General features: G+C 35.0%; 6 protein-coding genes across 11 annotated transcripts; 4 read left to right on the top strand and 2 right to left on the bottom strand.

Annotated features, from left to right (window-relative positions):
• The first annotated feature begins 1,230 nt into the window (after positions 1-1,230).
• LOC138183475 (small proline-rich protein 2D) lies at positions 1,231-2,321 on the top strand. The gene is made up of 2 exons (XM_069120404.1): positions 1,231-1,712; positions 1,891-2,321. The coding sequence occupies exons 1-2, from the start codon at positions 1,557-1,559 to the stop codon at positions 2,119-2,121; spliced, it is 387 nt and encodes a 128-aa protein (XP_068976505.1). The 5' UTR covers positions 1,231-1,556; the 3' UTR covers positions 2,122-2,321.
• Positions 2,322-2,531: 210 nt separating this feature from the next.
• LOC138183474 (radial spoke head 1 homolog) lies at positions 2,532-5,884 on the top strand. The gene is made up of 6 exons (XM_069120403.1): positions 2,532-2,734; positions 2,950-3,169; positions 3,797-4,023; positions 4,125-4,232; positions 4,296-4,514; positions 4,989-5,884. Exons 1-6 carry the CDS (start codon positions 2,675-2,677, stop codon positions 5,136-5,138), a joined length of 984 nt encoding a protein of 327 aa, XP_068976504.1. The 5' UTR covers positions 2,532-2,674; the 3' UTR covers positions 5,139-5,884.
• Positions 5,885-6,412: 528 nt separating this feature from the next.
• Positions 6,413-8,977, bottom strand: LOC138183464 (uncharacterized). The gene is made up of 4 exons (XM_069120388.1): positions 8,144-8,977; positions 7,839-7,949; positions 7,499-7,762; positions 6,413-7,416 (listed from the first exon to the last, which is right to left on the bottom strand). The coding sequence occupies exons 1-4, from the start codon at positions 8,373-8,375 to the stop codon at positions 7,220-7,222; spliced, it is 804 nt and encodes a 267-aa protein (XP_068976489.1). The 5' UTR covers positions 8,376-8,977; the 3' UTR covers positions 6,413-7,219.
• LOC138183222 (uncharacterized) lies at positions 8,656-11,260 on the top strand. Its single transcript, XM_069119893.1, has 4 exons — positions 8,656-8,691; positions 10,156-10,296; positions 10,490-10,636; positions 10,965-11,260. Exons 1-4 carry the CDS (start codon positions 8,656-8,658, stop codon positions 11,109-11,111), a joined length of 471 nt encoding a protein of 156 aa, XP_068975994.1. The 3' UTR covers positions 11,112-11,260.
• Positions 11,261-12,921: 1,661 nt separating this feature from the next.
• LOC138183470 (zinc finger HIT domain-containing protein 3) lies at positions 12,922-14,337 on the top strand. Its single transcript, XM_069120397.1, has 2 exons — positions 12,922-13,112; positions 13,573-14,337. The coding sequence occupies exons 1-2, from the start codon at positions 13,042-13,044 to the stop codon at positions 13,913-13,915; spliced, it is 414 nt and encodes a 137-aa protein (XP_068976498.1). The 5' UTR covers positions 12,922-13,041; the 3' UTR covers positions 13,916-14,337.
• On the bottom strand, positions 14,123-24,615 carry LOC138183456 (beta-glucuronidase). 6 transcript variants are annotated; one of them, XM_069120368.1, is made up of 14 exons: positions 24,561-24,615; positions 24,393-24,481; positions 23,503-23,675; positions 23,278-23,407; positions 22,508-22,690; positions 20,167-20,265; positions 19,315-19,491; positions 17,590-17,822; positions 16,834-17,113; positions 16,378-16,652; positions 15,856-16,117; positions 15,235-15,423; positions 14,662-14,800; positions 14,123-14,574 (listed from the first exon to the last, which is right to left on the bottom strand). In XM_069120368.1, the coding sequence occupies exons 5-14, from the start codon at positions 22,673-22,675 to the stop codon at positions 14,393-14,395; spliced, it is 2,004 nt and encodes a 667-aa protein (XP_068976469.1). In that variant the 5' UTR covers positions 22,676-22,690; positions 23,278-23,407; positions 23,503-23,675; positions 24,393-24,481; positions 24,561-24,615; the 3' UTR covers positions 14,123-14,392. The 6 variants fall into 6 exon arrangements, with proteins under 6 accessions (XP_068976469.1, XP_068976471.1, XP_068976472.1 ...); XM_069120370.1 differs by having other exon boundaries at positions 23,540-23,675; XM_069120371.1 differs by lacking the exon at positions 23,503-23,675.
• Positions 24,616-24,900: the final 285 nt, after the last annotated feature.

Below are 24,900 nucleotides of genomic sequence, written 5' to 3'. Positions count from 1 at the left end.
GTCTTCGGTTCATTTTCAAGTTACCTACACTCGCAACGGGTATGTTGATGAAACATTAACTTCGAAAGGAATATACGAGGAATATATCACGGATTTTTTTTCCACAGCCTCAAGTATTCGCCTTGCTATTATCCGCGATCGATATGCTGTCCACCACCAGAGATACCACCACCGAAAGTAGCTCCTTGTTACGCGAGATTGTTCGATTCTCGCGGAAGACCAATTTGTTTATACTTTTAATAAATTATTCTTTCGATATACGTAGAGAGAAATTTTCTGTATCTGCCTATATTTTGGTCATTCCTCTTAACTATATTGTTACGTCGGGCGGCACTCTACCTAAACCAGGCCATACACCGAGGGCCAGACGGGAACCGAATGTCCGCTCATTCTTACTGCGTACCCTCAATCGTCTTAACGACCCATCGTAAATCTCAGTAATTTGCTAGCTGAGGTCCTTCAGACCGAACAAATATCTTTGTTTCTAAATCATTTTCTAAAGATTATCGTCTTGACTTCGTTTCTAAAGATTATCGGCTTGACTTCGTTTCTAAAGATTATCGTCTTGACTTCGTTTCTAAAGATTATCGGCTTGACACGGGAAAGTTAATTTTTCTCACGTACGATGCTTCCTACTAGCAACTTTCTATCGAGGGCGGCTAAGACCCTTCCTAATCCATCAACCTTCGTTTATCCAATCGGAAACAATGTATACTGCCCTCACTTTCCTGACCAAAATGTCATGAACAAATCCGATGGTCCCGTGCATACCCATTGTTAGCTTTCCTCCGACACAGCATCGTCACTGTACCTTACTTATTCTTCAACGTCAGAATAGTCAACGAGTCATTAACGGGTTACTCTCCTTAAATGAATCATTGACTCAACGTAAACGTGCTTAACAGTGTACCTCATAAGTGTTGGAAATATAACCTTACAACCCTGTTAATCTTTATACTATCTTAACCACCCCTATTATCTTAACGGAAATCAGGGATCGATCAATCGTAACGGGAATTTACGACTCCCGTTGACGTGTTTCCTCGCGATTGCGTCTCCCCCCGATTGGTCGGAAATACATATATCTTTTCACGAAACTTCGAAAACAGTAAAGAACAATTTGCTGTTACTTCGAGTCAGATAACTGGAGCGTATTCTACCTATCAAGCCCGCTATATCCGACAGTAAATTAACAGAACTCTTTCGTAATTCTTATTGTTTTTGTAAACGTCGAGAAGAAAGGAGAGAAGGTCTCGTAGTTAGCTATGTTACTTTTAAGTAAAAAATCAAACAATCGAGCATACTTGTGAACATATTCGTTTAGTTATGTCAAAGAGGAAAAACAGAAGAAACGTGATCGATTCGAAGCAAATATACACAGGTCCGCGTAAATTGTCCTTGTATCGAACAAATCCGATGAAAATTTGTTAGGCAATGCCGTCGATAAATCTCTAAGTCGCGCGAAGCAAGCTGTTATTTCCTTTTGGACAATTTATATCTAAAGATGCTGTAGGAAACAGTCTCGATTTTCGTAGAAATAAATCCTCCGGATAAACATGTCTTGTCGCGAAGAAAAAAGGCGTACCAGCACTCTGCCTCCACCGTGTTGTCATTGCAAGCCTCCGCCGTTCTGTTGTCCGAAATACGGCTGTCCACCTCCTCAGCAATACCCACCGCTAAAATGTCGTTGTCCTCGTCCGTGTCCACCTTTCGTACGTTTCAAAATACTTACAATTTTTATTAACGAGACTGGATTTAAGGTTAACCTTCTTACATATTTTACAAAACTTTCATTCTTCTTTCGATACGATAGAATTCTTCCTGAAGCTCCCTAAAATAAATTTTTATAATTTTCAACGACGAACGCGTTTTGTTTTGTTTTGTTCCTAGGTATGTAGACAACGTCCAGAACCACCACCGAAACCACCCGCGCTGTACGTGGTTGACTGCTTACCACCTCCTTGCCCAGAGCTACCTCAATGTCCAGCACCAAAAATAGAACCACCACCATCCTGTGTACGATACTGTATTCGTTGCACGTGCGATGGCTCCACTTACTCTCCGCTTTATTTCTCCGATCTACCAAAGTGTGAAATTTCTTCCTGTGCAAAATGCTGCTGACTGTCGAGCTTAAAGATCATACTGTATTTCGTACTTTTAATTCTTGTATCGTATAGATTATTAAAAAGCTGAGACTTTTTTCATAGCGTGTCATATATTGGCATCAAATTAATTCTATTTGGTTAAATAAATTGCACGACTTTTGAAGGAACGTTGATAGCAATGTTCAATTTAATTCAATTGCTCGCCGTATATCTGCATAATTAGAAATAGTAAAACGATATCTGTATAACTTGCAATTTTGAGACCTATAGGAAGAATAATCTCGTAATCTCGTAAAATAATCTGCATAATTAGAAATAGTAAAACGATATCTGTATAACTTGCAATTTTGAGACCTATAGAAACAATAATCTCGTAATCTCGTAAAATAATCTGCATAATTAGAAATAGTAAAACGATATCTGTATAACTTGCAATTTTGAGACCTATAGAAAGAATAATCTCGTTTCTTAACGAGATACTGATCTAGGGAGATAACTTCAGAGATGCTAGGTTTTCAATGACGTCGTGACATTACAAGTGCAAGGGTGGTTCGCGCATATACGATAATATGTTAGAAGGTCGAGAAATGGCTGGCGAGAGAGGGGAAGAGGAAGTAAATCCACTAGGAGTACGTTAAATTAATAACTTGTCTTCCGATCGAGAGAGTTTTTTATTTACAGTTCACAACGAATTCTTTTAAGTAATTTTTAGTTTCACAATTTACAACGGTATTGCAAACTTATCAAATCGTTTTATCAAATTGAATTTCATAGCTTCGTGCTATCTTATTAGGAAAGTTAACCTTCGTAATTAACCTTCCTTCGTATCGGAATACGTTTGCAGCTTTACGAAGGCGAAAGAAATGAAAAAGGTGATAGGCATGGTAATGGAAAAGCTTTGCTTCCAAACGGCGATATGTACGTCGGACGATATTGCAAGGGATTGAGGCACGGTGCAGGACTTTACGTATTTAAAAACGGTGCTCGTTACGATGGTGAATGGAGACAAGGCGTTAAATACGGTCAAGGAACATTTTGGTACCCCGATGGAACGCGATACGAGGGTAAGAAACGACAGATAGCCATTGGGCAAGGATGACGACAAAGGATGGTCAATTTTGAGACTAACTAACAATTTAATAATAAATAAATAATGAAATTCAAACTTTTAAGCTTTTTTTAGTACTATCCGAAGCCTTTTATTTAATCAAATCTCTATCTTTCTTTTATCGTTTTAAAGCACGATTCACATTTTTAAGTTTTTTTTTTTTTTATTTAGTTGTTTACATTCACAATTTGTCCGATTTGGACATTTGGTAGAATTTTTTGGCTGTATGATTATCATGTGGGTGACTACCCTCAGCGGGGTACCATCTTCGTGTTTGTTAGGTTATATCCTTTATGAGATCTGACATTTTTAAGTGGCGTGAATTTTTCGTAACCATATAGGGTGATTCGTAAATAAATGTTCATGCTTTAGGCAATGAATCTACATATTAAAATATGTAACTAAGAGTCGTACGTTCTACGTAGCATAATTTGCGAATTATGAACGATCGAAGAAAGTATCGGAAGCGTCTGCGCGTCTTTGCGTCGAAGACTTCGAAAAAATTTTCTTTGGTCATCCATAACTCGAAAATCAACGTACGTACAGACGTATGTTCGTACGAGGTTATTCGCGCGTTTCGTAGGTGAGTGGAAACGTGACATGAAATATGGTTTTGGCGTATATTATTACGTAAATGGCGACGTTTACGAAGGTTCCTGGAAGAAAAATTGTCGACACGGCATGGGATCTTATCTTTACGCCGATACGAACACGAAATTTATGGGCACGTGGATCAAAGATCGTATGCAAGGGCCTGGGCAATTAATTCACCCTCGACATCGATTCCACGGATTTTGGCAACTGAATTTGGCGAGTTAATATTTATACGAATTATTTCCAAAATGTTTTATTAGTATATTACTACATATATCAAGGCGTTGATAAATATTAACAAAAGTGTAACGTAATAGCCTTATGGACGTGGCTGCTTCACTTTTGAAAACGCTTGCATGCAACATGGACACTACGTGCACGTGAAAGATCCTGATTACGACGAGACAAAGGAAGAACCTGTCGAGGTGAGAATTCATTTCTCAAGGTATTTAACTTTCTTACGTAAGGATAATAAATATTCGATTCAGCAAGGACAAGTAACTGAACCTGTCACGTTAGAAGCTGAAGCTGGCGAAGGAAATAAAAAATTAGAAGATACCGAGGGTGTGAAACTGGAAGAAGCTAAACCTGAGTCGTTCGAACCACTCGCTTTAAAGAAAGGCGTTATCGCATTATGGCGAGCCCGTTGCATTACACCGTATAATGCTGATTTATTGCCACCTGAGCCAGTACCTCTACAGGAAGAGGTGAGATATGCATAATCAATAGGAATTATATATATGTATACAGCGTGCTCGTTCCTTCTTCACTAAACCATGCTTATATATAAACGTATACCGCACAACTATTCCACGATATTCAGATTTCAAAAATTTGCTTGAGTGTGCAGAGATTCGCTTTAGAAAAATGCAAGTAGAAAAAATGAACCATCTGAAATAATTGCTTATTCTTTCAATGAATATTTCCAGTTATTTCCATTTTTATCTGACCGATTGTCGACACTGTGTTTATTAATAAAATCGCGATATCTGCATTCGGAATCTCGCTTTATCTTACGCAATACATCCGTTTTTGTAATTCCGTAAACAATTGAGTTACTCAACGAGCTATCTGTCATGAAGCTTCGCAAATACGAGTTCCTTTCGTACAACTCTAATAATGAAGGAAAATCGATATTTTTTCGTTCTAGTTTGATTGCTTAAAAAATATTTAATTTCTAGGTATCTGTGGACTCTCTGTTAGATAGGTGTTCGGAAGATTTAATAATGGCACCGGAACGGTACTTGAAGTACGAAGACGAATACGAAGGTGAAGGCGGCCGTTATTACGAGGACGTTGATTATCCTGGATCATTCGTTGAAGCAATTTAATTAAAAAAAATCAACGTTAAATGCGAAATAAGAAATATTAATTTTTTCTTCGATTATAAACATTTGCGCCATTTGTTAAAGAATCGAGATTTTCTATGATCTAATTTCAATATTATTTTCTTACCGTAAGGTGATAGGTTTGTGCACAAGGAGGAGGGTTATAGAAATTCGCTAAAATATTTCTCACAATAACAAATAAAAGTATAAAAAGATAATTATAATACAATATAAACTTGTACATGTTCGATAACAATTTTACATATGGTTAGGCAAAAACGCAACGTGTTTTTAAGCACTTTATTTAGGAAATTATAATAATAAATGTGCGTATGTGCCCATAATATCAGACAATGTAAAGAACTTATTTTACAGGCACACGTAGGTCTTGTTCGGAAGTTTCATTTGACGAAGTGTTTAAAGTATATATGTAACGTATATGTATACATACGTAAGGTGTATTACATTGAATATCAGCAACAGATAGAACGAGGATACGTTTTTATAATATTAGCTAAGCGTACGCTCGACATACGATTGCAGTCTATTCAGCTTTACTCCAAAGATCGATTTAACATAGTTTTAGATAAGCAAATGATTTGTGTGTTTTCTATATGTATTCTTGAAAGCGAAAGCTCGCTTGTATCGTTCGATTATTTAAGTTTTCTTTTTTATTTCTTTTTCTCTTTTATAACGTACAAGCGTGTGTATTTCAAAATTACGTTCGTCGATGGAAACACGTAAATATTCAGATACATAGATAGATTGATATATATATATATATAGGGAGAGAGAGAGAGAGAGAGAGATGATTTCGAAATATATTTACAACATTTGGTTAAACCGGACATAAATAGGAAGACGAAAATGCTGCTTTGAAAAAATACAAATAGTACAGATTAGTTCATAAGTCGTATGAAAGTGGAGAACATTTTTTTTACATTAATAAAACGTCGAGGAATACATTTTGCTTTTCCAATCGAAAATTCTCCATCCTCCATTACATTAACCTAAATACCAATCAAATACGAAGATGTCTTAAAAATTGTTCTTTCTGACGGTACTAATAAATACTGGCATTCAAATAGTTTCGAAATACTAAAAGGAGCGTGTATTTTAATATACATATGTATATTTTATATATATATATAGTTTACTCCTTAATCTTCAAACGAGTCTTTATAAAACGGTTATTCGACTACATTGACATAAAGCCTCAATGAAGGTCGAAAGGTTTTAAAAGGACGGAGGAGAGGGCAAAGGAATAAAAAAACGTGTTTTGCGAAGTATCGCAGTCTTTCAACAATAAGCTATTATACAAGTAAATGTAACCATTTTCACTTGTAAAAGAACAGCTGCTGTTTAATTAGACGCCACAATATGAATGTCATGATTCAACACGTTAATGACGGCATAATTTCTCGTATATGTTATCACAGTGCTCGATGACACTTCCGTGTTAGAATATTTTTTTCTCTCTTCTTTTTATGACACGTCCTGAGATTCTGCACAAGTTAAGAATTCGAATCAGGTGTTGATGCGGGCGACCAATGTTTCGATAGCAAAATACTTCGTTCTACTGTTTTACGATTTCTTGGCACAATATCAAAAAAATTCGCATTTGTTGCGAAATATCCACAGCCCTGAATCGATTAAAACATCATCGACTATTTTTACTTCCTTCTTTCCTTTCCACTTTTTCTACGTATACACCAATTTTAAGAAATCGATCGGCTTTCCTATGGTGATTTGACCTAATTCATAGCAAAAGTCGCCTTAATTAATTAGACATTGAAACACAATTGAGTATTCTTGAAAAATAAGGGAACGTTGCGACGATTGCAAGCATCAAATTTGGGAACTCGAACGCATTTTATGTGCATTTTAAACGTGCAAACGATCCGTTTGTAGATTGTTGTTTTAAGCATCTCAGGTACGTAAAGCGTGGACGAAATTTTGTGCCCTGTTATAACGTGATTTTTGTATATTCACAAAAAATGTTTGTTTTCAATTTGTCGTTTTGTTCCCAAAATGATAGATTTCTGAACGACTGTTTCTCTCCTTTAAAATGACGCCATAGTGTTTTACATTAGATCAGGCGGTGGTCTTTGAAACGCGATGCTTGCAACTGAAATGCTGCAAAAGCCAGCGGTTATCACTCCCAAGAATATGTAAACGGCTGTAATTAGCCAAAAGGCGAATAAATACAATGTTTTGTTACAGTATTTGCCAAGAGATGGATCGTAATTTGGCTCATATTCCTTATATACCCACATTGAGCCTGTGGGCAAACACAGAGTATAGAAATTGGAAAATTATAAACACCCAGAGAAACATTTGATTCGTATATTTGTGTTACTAACCTATAATAAACCAGCCAAGCATAAAACAATTAATTAATGTTTGCGTGGGAGATTGTCGTATTCTTTCCTCGTCTCGTTCTTCCTGACGTTGACGTACTCTTGCAGACAAATGCAACAACTGCTTGAAAACACCAAAACCACCACCCACTAATAAATAAACAGGAATATACTCTCCTTGTGGGCAATCATAAAGATAAAGTCCTCCAATGACCATCATACATATTGGAACTACTATTGTTACTCCTAAGATAATAGTACATCCAACTGCAACCATTGAAATACAAAATTAATAATCCTTGTATTAAAACCTAACAAAATATTAATTCACATTTTTGCTTACTAGTGCCTAGAAGTAAAACAATAATATTTTTCAAAAAATCAAACACTCCTTTTGAAACTTTATGAGCTTCCCTCATACGACCAAACAATGAATCATAAGACGGAGGTGGAGCTAAAAAATAGAAACAATCGCTTCTTCAACATTCCAATCCTATAAATTGCTATTCAAAGTTAAACCGAACAAAGATTTTTCTGCAATGATATCGTAGAGAATCGGATGGTAGAGATATCGTCTTTACTTCGATGAAATTACAGAAACAATTCGAGATAGACAGAGATACATATTCTGTTAAGAATATTATTTACCATTTGGATCTATGGCTTCTTCATAGGTAGGTGGTGCACCACAATCATTAGTCAGAGTCGATGGGTGTCCCAGAGGTAAATTAATATTGTGATACGAAGGTGGAGGGGTATAACAAGTTGATGCTATCTCAGTGCCAGGATTTACACTTTCACTGGTACTAACAAAATTACTTTGATTTATTTGGCTTAACGGCATCTCTTCACGTATGTTGGTTGCTTGAAGCCAATGCATAGGGTTTGCATTAAAGATTACTTGATGATTCGCCGTTGCCGCAACTGACAACAGCACGCATGTATTTTTCTAACCTATAAATAGCTCAGGCTACTTTGGTATCTGTTCGTGTGTCGTTTAAAACTGCATAATATTAAAATATGGCACGAATTCTTAAAAAAGATACAAATCGCGTAATTGGGATCGATTTTATGTGCTTTCGGCTATGATTGGATTGTTGATTCAGTTAAAGAAAAATAAACAATCTCAAGTACAACGTATATGTTGAAAATATCTCACAATGGTGATTTGTTTGAGTTCACTGAACAAGCAGAAGGTAAAAATTATGCAACGTTCAGTTTCATTTCAAAAGAAAAAAAGATATATACTCTAGAAATGCACAAGAACTGTCACACCCCCGTTTCAGAAAACACAAAACAATGTTATTGCACGAACCGGCATCTACATTTGATTATGACCACTTCTGGTTAAGCGAACCACTGCAAAATCGTTGCACCGCAAAAGCATGCAACATTTCTTATCGGTTTTATAACATAACGGAGTTATCTTCAAACTCCATTAATTCGGCAACTTGCATTTGCGCTACGATGCCCACAATAAACCATGTGCGACAGACTCTGTATCGAATACTTGCTATAACAATTAGTATCGATGATATTCGATATAGGTCGATTTTCAATCGAGATCTCAATCCTAAGTGCGGGACTATTCGAAATTATAATCTTTAAAGCGCATTAGATAATTTAAAAAATTGGTGCATGCGAAACGTTTTTGAGAAATTTGGATATATCGAGTTAGGCAATTTACGAATCTAAAAATTTTTCTCAAATTTTATTTGTAAAATGCAATTTTTTCAAATGTCGATATTATAATAGGAATTTGATCTGATAGAACTAGAATCTCCATTGTTATTTAATCTGAAATCTGAAATCTGAGGAAAAACGAAACACTAACGAAATAGACGTAACTTCCTACAGACTATTCTCGATAATCTCGTTAAATAACAGACATAAAAATTGATGCTTAGATATCTTGTTTGTTTTTCTTATTTTCTACAATATCATACACGATATTTTTTCTGCACTCAGTTTTACTTCCCGCGATTTCGTGTTTGATAAACTATAAAAAGTCACGCAACCACAATTATACTTATTTCGATCTACTTATAATGTTAAAAGAATGCGATTGTTAATGATCTATTATTTCGAAACAACCAATCATAGCGACAGCACAGTACACAGAAGGTTGTTTATGCCTTTAAATATGAACCGAACACCACTTGGAGAACATACAGATTTTGCTAACAATTGTTGAACGATCTCTGTTAAAAGCCGTCATCATGAAGTTATCGATTGAAAAATTATTATCAGTGGTTATTCTGTCTATTGTTTCATTATCGCATGTCAAGGTAAAGATTGAAACAATTATATAAATCCACAGTATCGAATATACAGGGTGGTTGGTAACTGGTGGTACAAGCGGAAAGGGGGTGATTCTACGCGAAAAAAGAAGTCGAAAGTATAGAATAACAATTTTTCGTTCGAGGCTTTGTTTTCGAGAAAATCGACTTTGAATTTTCGCTCGGTACGCGCGCGGTACGTTATAACGGATCTCAATGTAGATCATTGTCTCGATGAAAAAATAAAAAAAAAAATTTTATTCTATATTTTCGACTTCTTTTTTCGCGTAGAATTACCCCCTTTCTGCTTGTACCACCAGTTACCAACCACCCTGTATAATATAGTTCTAGTAGTTATAATTCTTTCTTTATATTTTTTAGGCTGCCACCAAAGTTACAGTTACCGATTTTTACGTAGATGTCCCAGACAACGACTTAATCGATTCATGGAGTCACAGCCTAGCGGATAATCTTATTTCTTCACAGATTTTTGTCAAACAGGATTGTCCAGGTGAAATAGAGGTATATCTTGATTGAAATATTATTTAATTTTAACGCTATTATTTACTATTTCGGACTCTATCTTCTCCTCTCCATTCCTATCATCCTTCCTAAGTAAATTAGATAGTTATCTACAAAAATTTAATATATTTTCTAATTTCTTCATAAAGCTTGTTGATACGATAGGTAGCAATATTTTGATATTCCATTTTAGGCCGATATAACGGTTTATAAAGGCGATGACATAGTTAGTCAAAAGAACAAGAAATTTGATAAACCAATGAAGGACTTCGAAAACTATGATATTTGTGCGTCGATAGAAACCCCAGATTCGGGAGATGATTCGTGCTCCGTCGCACAGGTAAGAAATTTATATACATATAATACAAAATATTTCATCAACTTTTTGAAATCTCTTCTTTTTGAGTCGAATGTTGCATAATTACATATTATATATGAAATAATATATATTAATTATATTGATAAGAATACTAATTGTATATTATACGAAACATATCCGGCACAATTAAATAATTGTAAAACCTGTGTATGTTTCGATACATTTACATAATTATCAGCACAAGTTATACATATAGGTACCTCTTTTTTTTTTAATTTACGTATTCATATATTACGTATACATAACTTAAGCTACATATTGATATTAAAATGTGGTTTTCATCACCTAGGGTGAACAAGCAGCTTCAGATTGCGATGTAAGCGATTGGTTCAGCAGTATGAAACCCGGAGATTATGTTGCAAAATGTGATTTCAAGCAAGGTGACAAGCTAATTTCTAGTGCCACACTAAACGTAAAAGTAGAAGCTGAGCAGTAATAAAATATTTGATGTCGTTCGAAATTACACTATCAGATATCTCTCAATATATTTATATTTATTATATCCTATGCATGATTGTAATTATTGGTTACTTAATGTTGTAAAAGTAACTCCTATTTTCTTTGGATAATAAAGATATTAGCATAAACACGGATACTTAATTTTAGGTTTATGTTAACTTTATTTTTCACATATACGTATATGCTTCATTTTTTGATATAAAAATTGTAATAAAAAATTCTTTACCATTGTTCAAAATGCATCATTACCTCTATTATTAATTGTAAATATTATATAAACACTTATAATCAATCTCCATTGTTCTTCGCCGGACACATTTCAAAAAGCTCAACAAAATGGCTTGTTTTTGAAAAAGAGAGATAATAACAAAGCAAAAAGTGGAGATACAAGAGAAGTATGCTAACTTTACTTATATTCCCAAATCTTATTTTATCCGCTCTATACTTTTCTTCTGCCAACGCCTGTATGAATTCTGACTGGACTGCCATCTTTTGTGAATCATCGAGTACATTCTGCTGCGAGGTAATAACAAACAGTACCATTTTAGCGTAATAATATTATTAAATATGCTAATAAAGTAACATTAAAAAAATTCTCTTTATCTATTTACACTATATCACGCAGATATTAGTTTTGAATAAACTAAAAATACCTACTTTGATATTACTATTTCTTCGCACATTTAATACATTTGATGAATTATTATTCTTTTCTATAGCAAAATCCCATTATTATTTTAGTATATTACATATATAGTAATATGGCTAAAAATAAATAATAATAAGAATAAAATTATTAACAGATAGATGACATAAAATCTTACTAATGAAATGGTAACTCAATTTTGTATTTTTCCTTGGAATCGTTAGTTTTTGAAATTTTATAGGTAGATATTTGATCTTTCTTATATTCCTAATATTTATTTCTGGTGATTGATATACATCATGCTGTTATTTTAAGAGGATAAATTTATTAAGTAAATTATTAAATAAAATTCAATATAAAATTTCCTAAAACGTAATATATTTTATCATTAAACTTACTTTATTATTTTCTAATTTTTCTACTTTTTGTAAACTGTCAGTAAGACCTGAAATAACAAATAAATGAACAACGTTCGTACATGGACTTACGAATAAAAATAATTTTATATAACACTTTTTTCCAAAACAATTTAAAATACCTTTTGATCGATGATAGACTTTTTCTGAAATCTTTTCATTGAAAGAAACTACATTTGTTGTATTTGAACCCTTCAAATTATACATTCGTTGTGTCGATTAACTTAGAAATTAGAATTTATTTAATTCTTTTCTATAGCAATAAAAACATATCTGGTATAAATACATATGTATTTATCGTTGAAAAAATATGGAAAATTGATATTTCCATTTTAATCTATATGATCAACGCACTTGTAGTTAATACAATAGGATATCTTGTTAATTTTCGAACACATGATATATTATACGTTAAAAATCAAGCTATTTAGATGCTAAGCAAATTGTTTAATTTTAATGACGTTGTAAATATTAATATCGCGTTTGAATTCTGTCTTGACTTTTCTCTATGAAAATAGTTACGGATCATGGCAAGAATGTTAACTTCGACATTAAATGTCAGACAAGAAAATAACGGTGAACATGCAAGGCCACGGGAAATTGATTTTATGAAGTTTTATTTATATTCAATTTAATTATGTCATTTATATTTGATAGAATGATAGATAGATAGAATCAACATATTTTAAATATATTATTTAACTTATCATTCGAGTTGTCAATTTTTGTCATGTCACACGGTCAAAAGTAAACAATCACCAACGGTAGATGCATAAAGTGCGTAATGATTTGAATGATATATTTAATTGTTTAAAACTCTGTGATATACCAGTGTGGTTACCATCATGGCAAATATTTGTTGCATATGTGGGAAAACGAAATGTTCGTATAAATGTCCTGTATGTGAAGAAGCTTAGTAAGTATAATAGAGGTTATGTTCATAGTTACAATATTTTAAATAAGTTTTAATGTGTAATGATTTTAAGAAATATGAATATATTTACATATGTATATCATATGTATATGAGATGTTGTAAATGATAATGTTGTAATTTTAATCAAAATATAAATTATTTAATATGATAATGCATAGTAACATGTAACAATATTTGTTATTAGTTTGTATTTATTTAGTTTTGAGATAAGAAAATTCTGTTTATGTTCAGCGAAGATTTATCAGAATAAATAATAAGAACAGATTTCTTTTAATCAAAATTGATAAACTTCCTTATATGGAAATATTTATATGTTAGTAGTACATTAAAACTATAAATATTCCCTTAATATTGCATTAGTTCTTTCTTTGATTTAAAAATATTATATTTCTTATAAAGACAACTTTATTCTGTAGTTTAATAGTTTATTGTGTGTATTAGTTGTTCCATAGGTTGCTGTAAGGAGCATAAACTAAATAATTGTCAATCATCGAAGTCGAAGTCTCAGGAGAACAAAGTTATAGAAGATACGAAGAATAAAATCAATTATGATTTTCCAACAGAAGACACGGTTCCCATTGATAAATTGAACCAGTTACATCATAGCGAAGAATTGAAGAACTGCTTAAAGAATCCGCATGTACGAAATATAATGCGTGCAATTTTAACAGATAAGAATCCAACAAGAGCTATCGCTTTAGCTATGACTGAACCAATATTCGTAGAAATGGCAGATGCTTGTTTGAAAGTTGTTGAACCTGAAGTTAACAATGAATCATGTTGATATATATAGATCTATATCGCATTAGAACACGTACGAGGAAATTACAATAAAATATTTCTATATATTTATACTTCTTCTCCTCTGTATCTATATAATCGGTAATATATTTCCTCTAGAAAATTTTTTCTTTAGCTTAAATAGCATTATAGTTAATCAAATGAATTTTTAAATTGTTATAAATAGGTACAAAATAACATAAATCTCCGGTTATATTTTGTATAAAAACATTTATTAAAAAATCAATGTAAAATTTGCATTTATTAAACATAAAATGATAATAACTGATGTATGCTTATATAATGGTGGCAATATTTAGACTTCAGGGATGGTAGCATTTTCATAAAGATGAAGATTACATGTTAAAACAGAAACAAACAAGCAAATAATTTTGATACAATGTTTACATATAGATAAATAACAAATTGTTCTCTTTAAAAAGTGATTAACAAAAATAGTAAAATACTAAAAGATACGATATTAAAGCCTTGAATGAAAAGAATAGTGAAGCGATATATAATCTTCAAGATCTGTCGGTATTTCTGTTCCGTCCAATTCCTTTTGAAGAAAATAATACCTTTTTCGAACATGATAAGCTGCCATTTTTGGTTGTCTATCTCTTGTAAATACACCTTTCTTGTTGCCACCTACTCGAATGAATGCTATAAACATAAATTTATTATTGACTATTAGTGTTTGTATTAATTAATAGCTTTAATTGTTTTTTTCTTCTCGATACTTTTGCTTACTTTGAGCTGTTCGAAAGTCGGCAAAATTCCAAATAAATTCCCCAATAAAAAATCCTTCGTTTCTTAGTTGATCAAAGGCTTCAAAATGTTTAGATAATACTTCTTTCTGATACTCTTCGCTCCATATATATTCAGGCAACTGGAAAATAACGAACAGTGTTAATAAATTTGAACTGCAGTCCAAAGAAGTTCTTTTAATTAAGATTTAAAAGATTTTATTTATACTAAAGTAGTTGTTAACAATTTATAGATTGCAACAATATATAGATTCAAAAATATTTTATTCCTAGTGAAATATTTCCTAATATTTAATACGAAACGCATCAGCAAAAGGATTAACACTAAACTCAACCAACTAAATATGAATGAAAGATGTAATTAGATCTTGTAATTAGCTGAAAGACAATAAAATATCGTCGACATTAATCTTAATATATATGTATATATTGACAATTACTTCTGATGTTTAAGTCATAAGTTTGTAACGTGGAAAATCCTAAAGCATAGAAAAAATTAAAAGATGCTACTGTTTTTTATTTGGTTTGAATTCCATGTAATTACTGGATAACTTACCTCGTGTAATCCAGGCATAGTATCAGCTCCATACTCGGACATAAGCACAGGCTTATTATATTTTCTGTGCCACGCTTCAGCCTCTTCTATGACTCTGGTCGTTATTGTATCGAGCCGACCTGGGTTATTATACCAAGCGTTATAACGATTAAAGCTAATTACATCGAGGTATTCGCCTGCTTTGTCTTCCTACAAAATAATCATCTGATTTTTATCGAAGATTCGAGTCAAATGTATTAATTTTTATAAATTAACGCACGTATTTGGAAAAAAATCGTTCGATATCGAAGAAAATTCGCTTAGTTACGCTACAAATGTACAGAACACTTTTTTAAAGAATAAAGTATTGACATTTCAAACTCAATTCTATACAATTCGATTCGACAATTAAAATTTCACAATCGCAGTTGTTATTCGTCTAATTTGCGAAAAAACAAATTTTTTTTCATTCGCTCTTCAGTCACCACGTACTAGGTAAATTCATCATTGAAAAGTGTAAAAACGTAGACTTTATATCGAGATTTCGTCGAGAGAAAAGATGCGATACATAGTTTTTTGGAACATTCTATTCTACGAGGAAAACGATAGCGACTAAACGATATAAATGTTTGTGAAAGTAACCTGAACTGCTCGAGCCATGGCAATGGTAATTGGTCTGGTAGGATCGAGTGCTTTCGTATGATGAGCAACTTGTTTAAAGTATTCACCAGCTTCGGGAAGTTGCGTCCTGGGTTCATTTGCGATGGACCACATAATTACCGAAGGTCGATTCTTATCTCTCCTTATGAGCTCCGATAACGAGTCTTTGTGACGTGCAAGAAGAATCGGTGAAAAATTTTCAGTGTCTACCGACGGACATTCGCCGATGATGAGAAAGCCTAACCTTTGGAAAACAAATAAAGTAAAAGATATATGTAGCAGTCAAAGGTAAAATCGAATTGAAGAGTATGCTGACCTCTCCTGATTTATGTGATATTTTTTTATAGAAATGATATATAATATATACGCGATTATTCTTATTGCACGGTCTCGGTTTTACCCGATGCCGCTTCGTCTTTTACATTAAAAACTGTTTAAAAAAAAGACACGTAATCAGTAATATTGGATATTTTCATACGATAAAAAGTAGAAAGTGGGGATTACCGGTCAGCAGTATCGAGTACTTCATCGCTGTAAGGATAATGACTGGTTCTATAGGCATTAGCACCGATCCATTGTAGTAGCTCATGATCCCTAGCAACGGTGACCAAATCGAGACCGCGTCCTCTCAGAATCGAATCCTCGTGTCTACCGAATCCTCGCATGTACACAGGCTTATCGTTAAGTAATAAACTCGTATTCGTCCAGGCCAATGTTCTGATGCCAATTGGAAGCCTGTAGACGTCTACTTTGCTGTCATTCGCCACCGACAATGTAACCTTAGAATCGTAATGTTATTCCTGGTTACGTTTGCAATATATTTTGCAGGCTTGGGCAAATTTTGGTCGAAATATAGATAGAAGATAATAATTTGCAAGAATCGTTTAAACCACTGTGTTACTGTTATTTTAGAAATAAGGAAGAACAACGGAGAAAAAAGATAGAGTATACGTTACATACCTTTAGGGTGTAAAGGTATCCAGGACTAGGATTCATACCCCTAGGCCACCAGAGCTTAGGAAATGGTACCTTTAGCGTACCGGAAAGTCCGTAAATAGGCTCCTGTACAGCTAAAACATCCTTGGCATCGAACAGGCTTACTCTACAGATAGGAATTTCATGCTCCTGCAGGCCTGCCGGTTGAATTATGTATTTTACGATACCAGTATCACCGATTAGTCCGGTCTTTACAGTAATATCTTCGATATAGACGCGTGGTTTTGTATGCAGCAAAACTGGTCTGTAATTTGGAAACGTTACGTTAACTCTGTCTGATATCTTATCGCTGCGGTGAAAGTCGGTGAATTTGCTCGCACGTATTTTTCAACTATTCCGCGTAAATTATTCCGCTCTGTTACTTTGCTTTTGTTCGTCTCGTAAATATGTATCCCTATGAATCTATTTTGTCACCGTTGTTTCTACGCATCAGTGAGAAAGGCGAGACTTTTTGAAAGGCCAACAAATAGGCCATTTTACTACGTAATATAAATTTCATTTGATAGTTATAAATCAGTTATACACATATATATTTTGTGCTATTTTACTGTAGCAAAAACACATAAATATATATACATATATGATATTCCTTGCTATTTATATGTAAATAAAGCTATATTTGATTTGTTTCGAGTATCGAAAGCGCTCGATATATCTTATTGATGTTGAAAAGATATAAGAATATAAAAATCGTATAAACGCTAACTTTTCCCCGCTTACCTGTGTATGCCAGCATAGTTGAAAAAATCGAAAGTGTAAGTTTGCAGGCGTATCGTTCCGTTATCGACGGGAGTGAAGATAATTTTTCCTTGTGGTACGCTGGTTTGAAGCAAAGTATTATCGACTGCGACGGTTATGCGATTTTTACCGCCATAAATCAAATACGAAGATATCTCAGCTTCAAACGGAAGATGACCCATTTCATGGTTGGTTACCAGATCATCGTTTATCCACTAGAATACAAAAGGAAAATATATATATATATATGTATGTATAACCAAACGATATACATATTTATATGTTGCGGGCAAAGTCCGCAGGGTATGCGGTGTCGGTTTTACCCAAACAATGTCGGCATTACACACCGTTGTCTGGCAAAGTTCGAAGAAATAGTTCGAGAATTTCGAATATGGCGCGCTGTAACACGAGAAAAATTGACATTGCCCACCATCGTGTAAGTAATGTTGGCAACTATTATTTCTGTGCGAACTTTGTCAGGCTCGAAGTGGACACTGCGAATAATGATAAATCTATTTTTCAAGGCAACGCCGTCCTAAGTTTTTCCCATTTTATTCGTCTCGGTCGTACCATTCCTTTCGAAACGAAGTATCGGTATGGGTTTAGGCATATAAAAGTCTTTGGCCGGCCGCAGTTGGCCGACAACTCTGCGTCTCCGTGCCATCGGCTGGAGATTTTTACGTGCCCAACCGCATACCGTGAGAAGTGTGATTAAACGATTCCTTGGCAAAAAAGATGTAACAAGTGGCACACGAAGCGGACGTCCAGGGGCTTACAGACCGAGGAAAAAGAAAGATAGTCGATACAACAAGAGAAGAACCTAAGATTACATCCTCGGAAATAATTGGAATAGTAAAAAGCGAACCTAAGGAAAGACGCCTCATAACAGTTCAAAGTCCACTGAGAATTGCTGTATATGAATCAAGAGTTGCAAGACGAATACCATGAATTAGCAAAGTAAGAAAAGATATATGTGATCGAAGTTGCCTGTTAATTATGTATATACGAAAATATAGCATTCTGGGACAAAATACCGTTCTCAGACGAAAGCAAGTTTCATATTTTTCAATGTGATGGACGGGTTTTAATATGGCGAAAACCGAATACCGAATTAGATGAATAAAACATTGTCCAAGCCATCAAACACAGGGGTGACGGGGTAATGGTACGGGCTTGTATGAGCTTTTCTTGATGTAGGAGGTCATATATCCTGGACAAATGTGATTATTTAAATATTTTAAAGCAAAAGTGGGGAAATATAAAATGTAGAACAAGATTATTATTTTCAACGGTATAATGATCTCAAACATACAGTCTATACTGTTAGACGGTGAATCATTTTTAATATAGCAAATCTAAATCCTGCAGTGTATCTTTGTCCCGAATTAGGAAACAAAATTTATAACGCATCGTATTACGTCTAAGCAAGACTCGAAGAAAGTATTCCTCGAAGAATGGCGCGAAGTAGGTCCAAAAATCACCAAGATATTACTACGTTCAATTCGTAATCGTCTGAAAGCTGTTATAAAAAAAAAGATTGCGTACTAAATATTAATAATAAATCTATCTCAAGTTTAATGATTTGTCGTTTGTTACATCTTCTTTGTATTTAAGAATTTGTGTGGATCGTACGACGTTAACAAAGGATAGAAAAAATTGTTGTAAAAATAGTAAAGTAGTAAAATAATAGAAAGGTAAAATAGTTACCACTTGCGCGAGGTAATTGACAGAACCAAATCTGACAAAGACTCTTTGTTCTCGCCAAGAAGGAGGTGCGAAGAAAGATCGTTGATACCAAACGCCGCCCATATGATCTCTCAAATCCCTGGAGGTTGTAATGTCGTTATACGACGAAGGTACTGGCATTTGCATCACATTTCCTACCTAGACGAAGCGGTATACACACCTACATAAGTGAATCCACGTTGACAACGTATAATTTCGTAAAACTTATATTTACGCAACTTCAATTCTGCGCGTTTATGCAACAGGTACAATTAAGCAAAATGTATCGCTTTCGCTATTTGCAAGTCATCTTAAACTGTACATTTTATTTTACATTTTGAACTTTCCGAAATCTAATTTCTCTAATTTAATACTTACTAAAATAAAGCTACGATTTAATGAAAAATTGACGATTATAATATAGGATATATGTACGTATATATGTATGTGGTTGTATGGTATTAGGTATATAGTATATCTAACATAGCAATTTGCAATCGATGACTTTAACGTTCTCGGTAGATCGCGCATGTTCGTGCAAATTTATATTTCTATCGATACAACGAGAGAGTTAAAACGTAAATAAAAATTTATCTCGTCTATCGAATATTACGACGAACTTTGAAGATTTTTATATACATGTGTTTGTACGTATCTTGATACGATCTTATATTTTATAAGAATCCACTATCTACTTTACAGATATTGTGAAACGATTTTCTTTTCGTATTACTTTAACGTTACTTTCGTTTGTTTAAATCGATAGGAATATACTATCTATATTTGCTTTAACTATAAGAGAAATGAAAAACGTTTCTTTTTGTTTTACGATACCTTTGATAGTTCATCGGCAAACCATGCCTCTCTATAACCCATTAGCGCGTCTCCTGGTGGGGAAATGACAAAATCCCACATACCATCTAGAGATTTCACCTTAATAACAGATGAATTTATTAAATTTAATCATTATTGAATAACCTAATTGTCGAATGAGCGATTTGACATGTTAATATTAGGTTAAGTAAAAAGTTCTGAGCGTTTTTCGCTAGATGTCTTTAGTGAGCCATATCTCACGATGTGCACATCGCATCGAGTCATAGTATACACCGATTTCAAGGTGATATTACGCATCAAAAAGGTTCTTTGTCAGTTTTGTGTTCGGTGAAGCCAGTTGTGTGTTACAGCGTTCGAAAATGGAGATAAAAAAAGAGAAAATTCGATACATTCTTCAGTACCACTACGACCAAGGTGAAAAGGCGGAGCAGGCGGCCAAAAAAATTTGTGCTGTTTATGGACCCAGTACAGTATCGAATGCAACAGCAAAGCGGTGGTTCCAACGATTCCGTTCTGGTAATATGGACGTCGAAGATGAGGCACGCTCTGGTAGGCCAATCGTCGAAAATGTGGATAAAATCATGGAAATCGTCGAGTCAGACCGGCATGTGAGCACTTATTCCATTGCCCAGGAACTGAAGATTAGCCAGAAAACCGTTTGGAACCATTTGCATAAGGCTGGTCTCAAGAAGAAGCTCGACGTATGGGTGCCACATGAATTGACGCAAAAGAACCTTTTGGACCGAATTGATGCCTGCGATTCTTTGTTGAGACGTAACGAAATCGACCCATTTTTGAAGCGGATGGTGACTGGCGATGAAAAATGGGTCACATACGAGAACAACAGCCGAAAAAGATCGTGGTCCAATCGCGGTGGGCCGGCCCAAACGATCGCCAAGCGTGGATTAACGGCCAAGAAGGTTTTATTGTGTGTTTGGTGGGATTGGAAGGGAATCATCCATTATGAGCTGCTCCCATCGGGGCAAACACTTAATTCGGACCTCTATTGTCAACAACTGACCAGACTGAAGCAGGCGATCGACCAGAAGCGGCCAGAATTGGCCAATAGGAAAGGTGTTGTGTTCCATCAAGACAACGCCAGGCCGCACACATCTTTAACGACGCGTCAGAAGCTCCGAGAGCTTGGCTGGGAGGTTCTATCGCATCCGCCGTACAGTCCAGACCTGGCACCAAGCGATTATCACCTTTTTAAGTTTTTGCAAAATTTTCTTGATGGTACAAAACTGGCCTCAAGAGAGGCTTGTGAAAATGAGCTGGTCAAGTTTTTTACCAATAGGGACGAGGACTTCTTCAACCGCGGAATTATGAAATTGCCTTCAAAATGGACAAAAGTAATCGAACAAAACGGCGCATATTTAATCTAAATCGAATAATCTTGACTATGTTAATTTCATCGTCGAAATAAAGCGAAAAAGCGCTCAGAACTTTTTACTTCACCTAATATCATAGCTAAAGCTTTTTTATTATTAGAATTTGCGACATGTAAGCAACACGTTTAAGGGGGTATTCTGGTCTAGAAATTTGAAAAAAATCGAAAATTTTTTTTTTTTCATATTTCCAAAGTTTACACATTCAAGAATACGCCCTTGAAAGGATTTTACAAAATTTCAATTATTTTATGCGTTACAGCGATTTTTGTGACGCGGCATCTGGTCCGGTCTGACCGGAACAAATGAATAGTAGACGGTAGACGTTGTCCGAGTAAACTTGTCTCAAAACTTTAAACGCGTTTTTCTCAAAACTACCTTTTTGGAGTTGGCGTGCACGATATCTCAAGTTCTAACGAACCGATTTATTTTAAATTTGGTCTGAATATTCCTTATATACTCCTCTATCGTCCTGACCACGCTCAGCTCAAAATCTTTAATATTACTATTTTTTAAACGTTCGGAATTGTCAAAAAAACGTGCGAAATAAGAAATTTTTTTTCAAACGGCCGTCATTTTGTGAAAAAATGTTGTATTGTCTTTTCCAAGGTTCAGACGATAGCGGCATCCATACTAATTAAGAATCCGTTCACATTTTTTATTTCGGATGACCAGAAGGGTTGATATCATGCACGCCACGGCACCCCATTTTTTTAGCAGCACCCACTTTGCCAGCTCGTAACTTTTTAAATATTGAGTTTTTTTTCAGTGAATTTTTTACGTGATCTAGAAATATCAATAAACAAATGCTAAAAAGAAGGATAACAAAAATATTTTTGTTTCGCTTGTACAGAGCTTCAAAAATCGCCCAAAATTCATGCCTCTAGACCAGAATACCCCCTTAAGCACGTGACAACGCGTACCGCCGATAGAAATAAGAAATTCCAAATTACCTCTCGCGATTCACTTTCCCGTGGATATAACATTCCCGGGAGTGGCGAGGGCATATCCTCTTCCTGGGGCAGAGGCGAATATTCTATTGGAGTTTCGGGATATTCAATTTCTGGACCCGATTCCCCAGCCATTACCGCGCTAATTACAAGAAACACTAAACGCCACATTTTTCCGTGATTTTCCTGAAACGAAATAACCGAACGAAAGATTACGTTTCTATTCTCTTTGGAAACGCAAGAAACTATGGCGAGGTACTTTTTCAATAAGGAATTTTTATTAACGGTAAATTTATCGCAATCGTTTAAGATAAATGTTTGCCGCCTTGCGATCGTCCTAGAAACATCGAAGAGTAAAATAGGAAAAATGAAATCGACGTCTGCGTTGGTTCTAAGGAAATAGCCTGTAACGTTTTATTTAGGCTCATCCTGTGTATTTGAATTCAATTATACGAGTAGTCAGCGGTATCGGTTAACGATAAAGAATTAGAAATCCGTAATGTCAAGTATGTACGTTAAATATAAAATATTCAATGTTCGAGACTATTTATAATAAACGTGCAACTACGTGTATCTAATTCTTAATTTTGTTGTTCGTCGAAACTCTAAAATTGACTTCGTTAAAGACATTCGATCGAAGACATGAAAAATTCTAATTATCGATCGTTGCATCCGATCGACAGAGGCAACATCCTCGGCCGCGTGTATAAAAAATTAATGTTGGTTATTAATGGGTTAACTTAATATAAAAGGAGGTAGTAACTGGTGTGTACCGTAGGGTCTCGTTCACATCAATATCGGCTTCCTGGCACGGTGCCCTCCTACGAGAGCAGACTTCCCTTCCCAAAGCATCAAATCGTTTCCTCGTGTCGCACGTGCACACCGTCGTCGCTGTCCCTAATTCTACGAATGGACATCATGAGAATGTAACAATTGCCACTGTTTATAACGATGGGAATGATATTCTCACAGACGGTATCGACAGTCCAATTATTTACGATTGTACACGCGATTATACGCATGCTTTGCAAATACCTGCGAAATCACCGCTAAACGATCGTTAATTTCTCATCGACGTTCAAAGAAACGTATTCGCACATCGATTCCTCGTAGTTGTTTGTGCTTTGCTAAAGCCGATGTGTACAGAAAATTTCGATCTTTTCCTGACGAACTGCAAGAGCACGATTCGCTTGTATCAGACCGTATTAGACGAGAGAAAGCTTCGTCGCTATCGAATATTTTATCTTTGTTCTTAAAATATTCTTTTATCGTCTAGTCTAGTCCTTTCCTGGATCTAATTTGTTATGTTATTGATTATTATCTTGTCTGAATCGTTGATCTTTACGTCAACCGCAGATAACGCTATTCGTTATTAGCATTATTATCTTTGTTATTGGTTTCAATTTGCGATAGTGTTTTTATTAATGCTTATCGGCCTAATCGATGAGTTATAGGGCAAACGCGAGTCAGCATTCTGTTGTAATCAGGTTTGTTATTTTCGCTTTATTTATACAATTTGGAAGTTTCTATTTCAGCATAGTAGGACCAGACTTTTGGAAGGACGTGCAACAGATCTTATTACGGTTCTCGAACTTTTATATCCCACGCTCTCGTTTCAATGAACGAAAGAAACGTTGTCTCTCGTCGAGAATTTTTGCATAGGCTTGAAACGAGAAATTACGCGAATTTGAGAAATGTCTCGCCGATAGTAAGACACGTTTGATCGGAAACGTGATTTATCGTTACGAAAATGACGCACACAACGAATTATCTAACTTTGAAAGAAGAATTGTTGAAAGAAGATTTTTAACTCGCCGGCTTGTTAGACGCGAAACAGAAGATCTACGTAAGTACACGTGCTCGCACAGAGAAGTGGGAAAATCGTTACCTATCAGATTCTTCTTCCTATTCTTCTCTAAATGTCTACGATCCGCGTATTTCAATCGCGAGATTTGTTCCCTGGCGATGAACGATCACCTGTATCGATTTCCCAATTGCGAACCAATTACTTTCGATGTTCTTATCGATCAAGATCAATTTGGTACGAAACACTCACCTTTTCTGTATTTAGATGGAAAAGTTTATCGAATGGCAAACATTCGAGAAGATTGGTTGGTTCGAATAGTTTCGCGATAATTATCCGAAGAAAGGAAAAGTTACGATGGTTTCTTCGTTTCCGGACGCGGTTAATGCAGCATTGCTCGTCGCGTCGTTGGAACTTGGCACGTTCTCTCCTGTTGGGATCTTACACGCTACTAGACTAGAGAATCGGTTGTACCTATCCCATCGGACCGCACTGTGGCTCGCCAACCGACTGGCTTGCTCTTATATATCGGGTGTCCGCGCCCAACCGGCTACAACATTATGTCGCCGCGTATCATCACTTCTGATTCAGC

Source organism: Bombus flavifrons, chromosome 9 (assembly GCF_040668555.2).
Source record: "Bombus flavifrons isolate JBK064 chromosome 9, iyBomFlav1_principal, whole genome shotgun sequence".
Classification (NCBI taxonomy): Eukaryota; Metazoa; Arthropoda; class Insecta; order Hymenoptera; family Apidae; genus Bombus; species Bombus flavifrons.
This window is presented reverse-complemented; position numbering and strand designations above follow the sequence as displayed.

Bases quoted from the DNA above. Each gene is read 5' to 3' on its own strand.
- LOC138183475 (XM_069120404.1), top strand. From the start codon at position 1,557: ATGTCTTGTCGCGAAGAAAAAAGGCGTACCAGCACTCTGCCTCCACCG. The intron at 1,713-1,890 runs GTACGTTTCAAA...TTTTGTTCCTAG, and splicing joins CTCGTCCGTGTCCACCTTTC to GTATGTAGACAACGTCCAGA.
- LOC138183474 (XM_069120403.1), top strand. From the start codon at position 2,675: ATGTTAGAAGGTCGAGAAATGGCTGGCGAGAGAGGGGAAGAGGAAGTA. The intron at 3,170-3,796 runs GTAAGAAACGAC...CGCGTTTCGTAG, and splicing joins CGATGGAACGCGATACGAGG to GTGAGTGGAAACGTGACATG. The intron at 4,024-4,124 runs GCGAGTTAATAT...GTAACGTAATAG, and splicing joins GATTTTGGCAACTGAATTTG to CCTTATGGACGTGGCTGCTT.
- LOC138183464 (XM_069120388.1), bottom strand. From the start codon at position 8,375: ATGCATTGGCTTCAAGCAACCAACATACGTGAAGAGATGCCGTTAAGC. The intron at 7,763-7,838 runs GTAAGCAAAAAT...CAATGGTTGCAG, and splicing joins TGTTTTACTTCTAGGCACTA to TTGGATGTACTATTATCTTA. The intron at 7,417-7,498 runs GTTAGTAACACA...GTTTGCCCACAG, and splicing joins GCTTGGCTGGTTTATTATAG to GCTCAATGTGGGTATATAAG.
- LOC138183222 (XM_069119893.1), top strand. From the start codon at position 8,656: ATGGTGATTTGTTTGAGTTCACTGAACAAGCAGAAG. The intron at 8,692-10,155 runs GTAAAAATTATG...TATATTTTTTAG, and splicing joins GTTCACTGAACAAGCAGAAG to GCTGCCACCAAAGTTACAGT. The intron at 10,637-10,964 runs GTAAGAAATTTA...TTCATCACCTAG, and splicing joins ATTCGTGCTCCGTCGCACAG to GGTGAACAAGCAGCTTCAGA.
- LOC138183470 (XM_069120397.1), top strand. From the start codon at position 13,042: ATGGCAAATATTTGTTGCATATGTGGGAAAACGAAATGTTCGTATAAA. The intron at 13,113-13,572 runs GTAAGTATAATA...TGTGTGTATTAG, and splicing joins CCTGTATGTGAAGAAGCTTA to TTGTTCCATAGGTTGCTGTA.
- LOC138183456 (XM_069120368.1), bottom strand. From the start codon at position 22,675: ATGTGGCGTTTAGTGTTTCTTGTAATTAGCGCGGTAATGGCTGGGGAA. The intron at 19,492-20,166 runs GTATCGTAAAAC...CGCTTCGTCTAG, and splicing joins TTGCCGATGAACTATCAAAG to GTAGGAAATGTGATGCAAAT. The intron at 16,118-16,377 runs GTAATCCCCACT...TGTTTTCCAAAG, and splicing joins GTACTCGATACTGCTGACCG to GTTAGGCTTTCTCATCATCG.